We start from the raw sequence: 10,319 nt of genomic DNA, 5'->3' as shown, positions 1-10,319 counted from the left end.
GAAAAATTAAAAATTTTACTAAGCTGGCGAAGTAGATCCCATGATAGAGTCTTGTTGTTAGAATTTGGATCCCCATAAAAGCTAGTAAAGCGAAAGCAATCCTCACAATTCGAAAGTAGAACTCGAGTGTAAATGTGTTGTTGTGATAAGCTTACGAGGTCAATGAATATTTTTTTATTCCAAAACATGGCAAGTCGGCCACTTTTACCTCTTGACTCCACACAAATGCCAAAGATATCCAACTTTCTCTTGAGTCGATCAAATCTCTTATTCCCACACGTTGTTTCCATAAGTTAGAACTAAATATAATCTATTTTGCATTTCCTAAAATTTAAATTAGCAACAATTGACCAACCATATTGTTGACATCAATATTTTGGAAAGAAATACTAGGTAACAACCCAAACAAGAAATGGTTAGTGAATGGGTTACACTACAAAAAAAATCATTTTGTTGGGAAAGAAATTTAGGACGGCAAATAGTGGTCGCAAAATCCAAGTGACTTCATACTTCTCCTTATCAATCGAGCTCAATTATATTGATCCTTCTCAATCCCATTCGCCTTTAGGTGTGATTCAAGGAGGTCGCGGTAATGCAAAGAAAAGTGTTGATTCACGTGGCTTATGAGAATTTTTTTAAAAAGTTCCCCTGTTAGGACCTTGGGATGCATTAACTATGCACTAGGAGATAGATCGGGTCAAAACAGTTCATTCCTATGACCCATTGGTTGAGTCAGTTCGAGTTCTCTTATGAAGAGGAGGGATTCGTAGAACGAGTAAAAGAGGTAGCCAAGGTGTGGAAGCAGATACACCGAATAGCCCAGCCCTTGGGAACTACACTGGAGGGACTACTAACGAATATTATACCTGGCACGATCAACGTAGGAATTAATGACACCTAGAGTATATGGCCCATACGGAGCAGAGGATATCCATGCAAAAGAATAAGCTTGGTACGAAATTCAAAAGAATAGAATTAAGGGCATGCCTACCCGGGCTACTAGACCAGGGCCAGAGGAACTATTTCAAGCAAGGATGCTGTGACCTGAGACTGGAGACCGATTGAAAGAAATATGAATGAATGAATCCAATGTCATTTGTACCATCTCCTTTGGTTGTCATAATCTGACAATTTAGACTTCAATCGGTCGACTTTTATCGTCTCTGTCTATTCCGTTTAGGGAATGGGCTTATGTAGGATAAGGCCGACCTTTTTTTAATGTCAGTAAGATGTCCTTAGTCAAGCTCTGGAAGTATTTCCACTCATATGAGTTCAGGTCTTTCTTCATGTCTTGAAGTCTCAAATTTCAATGGTTTTGTAATGAATTTTACTAAGTTTTGATAGATTCCTTCGATAAACTGAGGAATTGCACAATTCCTCGAAAAACAAAAAAAGTTGAAAATAGGATGTAAAAATATCTCCATCCCTAATCATCGACAAGTTACTACTAATTTTTTTCTTGGAAACATTGGCAAAAATTCCAACAGATAGAAATTTTTCGATGCAATTTGTGACGACTTGGTACTTTTTCGCAAAGGTAAGGCATCAAAGACAATTCCGGCAGCTTGATATTGGAAAGTCCACCCAAATGTTATAATTTGGATGAATTTTTCGATGCTAAATGATGGTCATAAAACTCTTCATTTTTTTTGCACAATTTTGGAGCAAAATTTGTGATGAAATGGTAATAAAATCCATCCTAAACTAATTCAGACTAGTGCGAGCAATAAATTTATTGAAATTCCTCGATTTCTAAAATAGTTTCCTACCTAAAATCCGTCATAGATCCTCATTTTTTGTTTCAAAATTTATCCCAAATAAAGCATTAATTTTTTGCTCTATGGATGAATATTCCGACGATAGTAACGGGCCATTGAAAAATCTTTCCCAATATTCAAATGAAAATGCTAGTTCATTGAAAATATTTCCTTCAATCCCTTTTTCAGATGGTTTTCTTTTTGTCTCAAAACTGTCGAAAATGCCATTGGAAACCTTATTAGCGACGAATGCTGGTCCAGAATCCAATTCCAACAAAGCTTTTTTTATTCTTTTATAGTTAGTCCATAATAAATTTGAACTTTAAATGGTTCAAGACAAATTCGCATAAGAGTTAAGACTTAATTTGGGCCGTATGTACTTTGATGGATTAATCAAGAATAAAATATTAAAGTTATTATTTTATTTTTGATTTATAAAATTAGGCCAAAACATATTCAAGTACAGTCTATTAGAACATAGGTCCTTATCGAAACCCACCGTGCTAAGAGCTAATCGAACTGAAGCCAAACTACCAAAACCCTGCTCAGTCCTATAAAAAGGGGCATGTACCATATAAGAAGTCATTATAGACTACATACAACATAACACATACTACAAGTCAAAAGGACTCAAGTCCAAAAGCTCTGCAATCCAGGCTCTATACCGATTATTTCATCCACCAGACCCAAAATTAGGTTGGGCTTCACTACTTTCAGATTCTCTAAAGATACCTCCACATGTTTATCTTATGGCTTGTTATATTGGAGAAACTACCTACGACAAACAAACCATGGTTATCTCACTTAAGCAGATATGTATTATGTGGTGAGGATGAGGTGGAGACACACACACACACACTTATTCTTCCAATGTCGATGCAGTCGCCAATGCCTTCATGCTATTAGACGAGTTGTACGCTTTGTGTGGCCTAATAGAAATTGGACGACAGATGTCGAGTGGGCTGCAAGGAAGTGGAGGGGTAAACATATCGTCAATATGGCCTATCGCTCATTACTGGGTGCGTGTATCTACCATATATGGAGAGAGAGAAATCTTAGGCGATTCGAGCATGCTGAGCGGAACCCAAATATTGTAGCTAGCTTAATTGTGGAGGATTTTCGAGAGCGTATACTTGGTATTACCATAGCTAGCTCTGTAGGTACACATGCACTTTATAGATTGTGGCGTATCCTTTGGCCTGTCGAGGAAAACACTACCTGATTCATTATTGTTGTACTATATTTTTTTCTATTTATGAAAATTACATTTACCACAAAAAAAAAAAAAAAACCACCAAGGTTTCACATCTTTCTTGCATTAAATCCATCAAACTTTGATATCAAATTTGAAGGTGATGTGTAGTTTGCTCCACAAATATAGAGATATCAATATCCAGGAGTAAGCTTCAAGCCGTTGATCAATATTCGGATAGAAAAATTATGATATTACATTTACTTAATAGATTGTAACACTTTTCTATCTAAATAATAAATTTATTTTGTCCATATTTTTCTTGTCTTGTAATTTCTCACAAAAATTTGTGTGAATAAATTTTTGGCACGCCACTGGAACCATCTCTATCCCTCATGTTTTCCTCCTACACCAAAGTTCAAGATATCACTATAAGCACTTGATGAAAACAAAGAAGAATCAAGTTACCATGAGCTAGAAGTATATCATTGAAGTTATTACTGTTGGTTAGTTTTCCACTAAGGGTAAAATTGTGGACAACACTCCTTTTGATGGTTCAAACTCAGCAAATGTTGTCGACATCCAACTCAAAATCCACTCCTCTAACTATCCTCCTCCCCATGATGACCGTTGCGGCCGCAATTGTAGAACCACTTGCACATATAGCCCAAGCCATCGCCAATCTACAAAACATTGTAGAGGACAAAGACCTCTAAATTGCCCCATTGATGGACAAACACAAGCCTTGAAATATCAAAAAAAATTCAATCACAATCGTGCCTCATTCTCAAATCATGTTGAAAAAGAGAACCAAGTTGATAAAGCACCATCGAAGCATGGCTCAATGGGAACCTCTGCGCATTTTGAGATCTATTACTACATTGTTTGTCCAACAATTACAAAAAATGACATTTGTTGTTATCACCGCCCTCTGCATAAGTTTGATGAGGTTGCTCATCAGCTTAGCGATCTGCTTGGTGGGAGCTGCACTACCAGCGACCTCCTTAACATCTACTGCTGTCACAACAAACCCTTTCAACCCCGATCCAAATCCCTTGCCCTTTCTGTTGTCGCTAAGTACCTTATACCAGTCTGGGGTCCCATGAAGTTGAAAACACGTTTCCGAGTGTACCCAGACCTATGACAGTGTGATGGGTGTCGAATCCACCAAAAATAATTCCTACGAACACTTTTGTAGATGTATGAAAAGGGTCGAATCCACAGAGATTGGTTTTAAATTAATTCCTTCAAAAACGAAAATAATAAGGGGGAGTTTTGATTGCAAGAAGAATAAAACTAAAAAGCTAATAAAATTAGAAGAGATAAATATAAGAGATTAGTATTCCAGTTAAAGATAAAAATCACACTTAATTCCACGGTTGATCATAGATGCAAAGATAACAATTATTCATGATAGATAAATTGATTATGGCAATTGGTACGACCTAACGACCTCACATTTCCTTACCTTGTGGATAGTCAAGGAACGTCCGTTGACTAAATCCCTAATCAGTAAACAACCTTGGGAACGTACTCAAGATTTAATTTACCGACAGCATTAAGAACTAGAAAGGCCCAATTCTAACCAATAAATACCTACAAGGATTTATTTAAGTTAGATTGTGCATTCCACACAACATAATCGAAAACTTCTACATAATCAATTATGTTGTGTTACTACTAGTTATCGAACTAAACAAACAATTACGGATTTGAAAGTTCAATTGGTTAGGCAAATATTCTTGACAATAAATCAGATTATTTGTAGTAAAAACACAGAGAACAACACAAATACCAATATGAATAAAAGTAGAAAGCATAAATTAGATCTCACAACCCGTTGGATTTAAGCGTTCACCAAGTCTTCAACCGGAATGAGAGATTTAGCTAGACATGCTCATGGAAGAATGCATGAAAAGAAAAATAATATAAAAACGTAGAGAAATAGAAGAGTTCAAAAGTTGTCTCTTAAAGTGAATTACATCACCTATAGAGAAATAGAAGAGTTCAAAAGTTGTCTCTTAAAGTGAATTACATCACCTATTTATAATAGCTAGATACCAAGTTCTACTAGGATTATAAGTAGATTCCTAGTTGAACTAAAAGACTTATAGAGATAAAATTCTAATCCTAATTAGACTCTTCATTCATCAGAGGAAGCCGAAACAGCTCCAAACTCTTGCCAAAAATTGAGTTTGAGTCTTGTTTAAATTTCAATTTTGGTGCTTTTCTTCATTTTCCATTTCTTTTGTCCTAATACTGCAAAATAATATTTAATTAGGAGCATTTGGTCACAAAATAGGCTAAAATATTATATAAAATAAGCACAAAATACGATCCTATCAAATATCCCCCCACTTAACCCTTTGCTCGTCCTCGATGCAAAGAAATAGAGATAAAATAGTTGTACAAGTTCAAACTTTATGGATCTTAGACGAATGTAACCAGCAAGAATCTAGTTAAGTGTTCAAAGAATGACACATCATATGATAAAAGACAACTGAATAAGTTTCAAACAAGTTTTCACAAGATGATCTTCATGAAAACTAAGCATGGAAAACAAGTGGACTATGCTCTCATATCTCCCAATCTCTCAAGTGTTTTTGGTTGAGTGTTTCGCTCAAATGCTTGCTATGAAAATGCTTCACCATAGGCTTGATTATATACCAAAATCTCCACCACTTATAAATATGCACACACTTGAATCAAGAGGTCTTATATTTTGATTGTAATGGGGCTTTGGTTTGGGAGTAGGAAGAATAAGGAAAAATCAGGTGAAAATCCGAGGAACTAAATTAGAGCACCAAGTAATAGATGTAGGAATCCAAGGGCCCGTTTGATTGTGTTTTCATTTTCATTTTCAGTTTCCAACAATTGGAAATGTGTAGAAATATTTTATTGGTTTTTGTGCGAAAATTGAAAATATGTTTGGATTAGTTGTTTTCAAATATAGGTATATAGGTGTGAGAATGTTGAATATAGGTATATGTATTTTTGATGTGACAAATGAACAAATTGATTGAACATATAAAAATTATAAAATAATCAAAGTGAGTCTTGCCATTTGAAACAAGAAAAGACATGTTGACAAGATAAAACAAGTATGACAAACCCATGTGACCTATAATTTCAAAAAATTGAGAATTAAAATAGAAATACATTCTCAATGAAAATGACTTGACCAAACAAAATCTCAACTACCCAAATAGTGAAAAGTGGAAAAAATCTCATTGAAAACACAACCAAACGGGCCCCAAGCTTTTCAAAATTGATTGATCTCATACTCTTTCATGTCCCACTTTCCTCGACTTGAGCTATGCCTTTCTTTCAAAGAGAGAAAATATATTTTTTTCTTCTTCTTTTTTTTTATTGCCTTCCTTTTTTCTTTTTCTCTTTTTTTTTTGTAAGGTATTTTCTCTTTCTTTTTTTTTTATTATTTAAGGCATAGAACAAGATTTTTATGTGATATGTTAGCTCATAAATGTCCTTTACAATAATAGAGATATCCCCCCACTTAATGTCAAAACATATACTTAGAATACATCTTTGTTTTCTTGACGCTCTACTAGTCATTGGAAGGGCCAAACAAGGGTAGTAAAAAGACGGTAGAGTTTGTTTATACTTGAGGTTGCATAACAAGGAATTAAGGCTTATAAGGCTCAAATGGGCTTACTAAGGGGATTTGTATGTAGGTGGCCTTTTTAAGCTAAAGGGGTTTTTATCCTAGCGCCTTTATCATTTTCAAGTGTATGCATAAAGATGTGGCCTCGATATGGTTCAAAGCAAGTTAGAGGAAGACAAAATCATGAAGTATTATCTCTCGAGAAAAGAAAAATTGTAGATTTTTATGAGTGTATAGGCTCACAATTCCTCTCTAGGTAGGTTATGTCCACAAATTTTTTACATTCAATTTTCAAATCAAATCACCATTTGCAAAAATAAGTTCTTAACCGTAAGTTGTCAAGAGTCATTAGATGCACATTCTTATCACACATTACCAAATTATTACTTGATCAGCCTAAGTCTTTTATCATAAAGCTAGTGTGAGGACAAGATAAAGTGATATTTGCCTCATCAAATATGGAAGGGGTAGCAAGCATAAATCAAAACAATTAATCCACCAAGACTCGTTTTCTATCAAAGTAATCAAAACACCTCCCCCCACTTAATTCCACATTGTCCTCAATGTGGTAAGCATGCATATCTAGGACGATAAAATAAGAGAAAGGGATAAAAAGAACGTCCCTTAGTGATTCGGGTGGAACTACAAGAGCTCGAGAATTGTGAGACCTTGGATGAGAGGAAGAATTCCTTGTGGATGCTCATACCTTTCTACCTGCGAAAATCAATTTTAGTGGTATAACAACGTTCACAAGAAGAGAGAAATAAACAATTGAGAAAAATAAAAGGACATGGGTTGTCTCCGAAGAAGCGCCTTTCTTTAACGTCTTTGGCTAGACGTTGTTGTGCCTCAACTTAAATGAGTTGGACACTCTAAATCCACTTCTTCTATGTAATGCACCCAGTGATGGTGTAGATTTAGGAGAACTTGGCGGTCCATGGATGATTTCTTCCTTGAACTTATTTTATCATGAAAGACTTTGTTCTTGTAAGTTCTTGGACTTGAGGTAGGGCTTTTGGTAATTATTGTCAATGCTCCTCCACCATCGAACATAACATTTTTTTTGCACCAAAGGATCAATAAAAACAATGAAAAAAAATAGAATGCACATCCTTAGAATATTCCATGGCACCACCAATTTTAAAACTCATAACCTCATTATCAAATTCCAGAGAGAGAATTCCAGCATCAACATCAATTTTAGTTTTTGATGTTTTAAGGAATGATCTTCCTAGCAAGATGGATGTACAATTGAGAGAAATATCCCCCTTCATATCAAGCACATAAAAATCAGCAGGAGCAGGAAAAACCAATTCATTAACTTGCACAAGTACATCCTCAAGAACTCTTTCGGGGTAAACTACGGAATGATCGACAACTTGAAAAATAATCCCCATTTCTTTCAATGGGCCAACATTCAAAGATTCATAAATGGTAAGAGGCATAATATTGATCGAGGCACCCAAATCACACATTGCTTTTTCTATTCCAATCTTTCTAATTTTGCAAGGGATAGAAAACCTACCTGGATCATTGCATTTAGGAGGTAGTTTTCTTTGAAGAATGACAGATACATTTTCTCCCATACTTAACCTTTCATTATCTCTCAATTTGGATTTGTTGGCGCACAACTCCTTGAGAAACTTTGAATAGCGAGGTATTTGTTTAATTGCATCGAGCAAAGGAATATTTACCTCAACGTTGAGTAATGTTTCAAGGATATCCTTCTCCTCTTCCTCCTCTTTGGACTTGGAAAATCTCTCCGGGAAGAGAGGTTTGGGTATGAACACCTTGGGACTTTCCTCGCTGACTTGGTTGGATTTTTCAGCTTGTTTTGAAAGAATTTCGAGTACATCCTCTATTTTGTCCTACTGTGCGTGCCCACGCCTAGTGCTATTTTCAAGTTGTAGCTCTTTTCCACTGCACAAGTTAATAGCACTAACGTTTTGGTTAGGATTAATAATAGTTTGGGAGGGAAACTTACCTTGAGACTCCAAGCGGCTGACGGAGGAGGCCTATTGGCTCATTTGGGATTCCAAATTTTGTATGCTCGAGTGAGTTTCTTGTTGGAGTTGTTGGGTGCTCAAGGCAAGTGTCTTCACGATATCCTCTAGGGGCTTACCATTATTGGGATTGGTTTGAGGAGGTGGTGGTGGTTGTTGGTGTGGAACCCTTTGAAAGTTTTGAGGTTGATTGCTATACCTCAAATTTGGGTAATCTCGCCATCCGGGGTTATATGTATTGGAAAATGGGTCATATCTCCTTTGTTCTTGCCCAAAAAATCCACCGACGGCGTCAGCATGTTCAGTTGATTCTTCGTGAAGTGTAGGACAAGCGTCGGTGTAATGTCCCGAAGATGTACATATCCCGCAAGTTTTGACTTGTTGAATGCTTCCCCTTATAAACTTTTCAACAAGAGAAGTAAGTTTATCTAAACGTTCATCAATAGAAGTACTTATCTCGTTTACCCTTTGTGGGGGGTTGTCGTTTCTACTACCAAACTGTTGATTATTAGCCGCCATGGTTGTGATTAGCTTCCGTGCTTCAGTAGGAGTTTTGTCATACAAAGCACCTCCACTAGCTGCATCCACCAAACTTCTGTCTGCCTCAGATAACCCTTCATAAAAATATTGAATTAGAAGATAGTCGGGAATTTGGTGATGAGGGCAACTCTCCACCAATTGCTCGAATCTCCCCCAATACTCATAGAAACTTTCACTGGAGAATTGGCGTATTCCACTTATTTCCTTTCGGATGTTTGTAGTCTTTGAAGCAGGGAAGTAGTTCTCAAGAAATTGTTTCTTGAGCTCGTTCCAACTAACAATAGATCCCGAAGGTAAGGAATAGAACCAATCTTTTGCTTTGTCGCCCAATGTGAATGGAAAGACCCTTAACTTGACTTGTTCTTCAGTGACTCCTTGAGGTCTCATGCCGGAACACACCACATGGAATTGTTTGAGGTGTTTGTGTGGGTCTTCACCTGCAAGGCCATGAAAAGTAGGAAGTAAATGAATTAGGCCAGATTTAAGTTCAAAATCAACATTTAAATTAGGATATTCAATGTAAAGTGGTTGTTGATTTAAGTTAAAGGAAGTCATCTCTTTGATCGTTCTTTCTAGATTTTGAGCCATGACTTCGTCTTTAGAGTTGTTAGACGTGGACACGTCTATGAGTCTGCTGCTGGTTTGGAAGAAGTAGAAGCCTCTTCCTTGTGTTGCTTGGTTTCTTTTCGGAGTCTACGAGCGGTTTTCTCGATCTCTGGGTCAAATTTAAGTTCACCTGTACGAGAAGAACGTGGCATAAAATCAAGTAACAAGAAAAAAGAAATTAATTTAATGATACCAATCCCTGGCAACGGCGCCAAAATTTGATGGGTGTCGAATCCACCAAAAATAATTCCTACGAACAGTTTTGTAGATGTGAGTAGGGTCGAATCCACAGAGATTGGTTTTAAATTAATTTCTTCAAAAACGAAAATAATTAGGGGGAGTTTTGATTGGAAGAAGAATAAAACTAAAAAGCTAATAAAATTAGAAGAGATAAATATAAGAGAAGAGTATTCTAGTTAAAGATAGGATCACACTTAATTCCACGGTTGATCATAGATGCAAAGATAACAATTATTCATGATAGATAAATTGGTTATGGCAATTGGTACGACCTAACGACCTCACCTTTCCTTACCTTGTGGATAGCCAAGGAACGTCCGTTGACTAAATCCCTAATCAGTAAACAACCTTGGGAACGT

At 36.3% G+C, this 10,319-nt stretch overlaps 1 protein-coding gene across 1 annotated transcript; it reads right to left on the bottom strand.

Moving 5' to 3' along the window:
• On the bottom strand, positions 8,587–9,702 carry LOC105156296. Its single transcript, XM_011072395.1, has one exon. The coding sequence runs from the start codon at positions 9,700–9,702 to the stop codon at positions 8,587–8,589; it is 1,116 nt and encodes a 371-aa protein (XP_011070697.1).

Source organism: Sesamum indicum, linkage group LG1 (assembly GCF_000512975.1).
Source record: "Sesamum indicum cultivar Zhongzhi No. 13 linkage group LG1, S_indicum_v1.0, whole genome shotgun sequence".
Taxonomy (NCBI): Eukaryota; Viridiplantae; Streptophyta; class Magnoliopsida; order Lamiales; family Pedaliaceae; genus Sesamum; species Sesamum indicum.
This window is presented reverse-complemented; position numbering and strand designations above follow the sequence as displayed.

Bases quoted from the DNA above. Each gene is read 5' to 3' on its own strand.
- LOC105156296 (XM_011072395.1), bottom strand. From the start codon at position 9,702: ATGGCTCAAAATCTAGAAAGAACGATCAAAGAGATGACTTCCTTTAAC.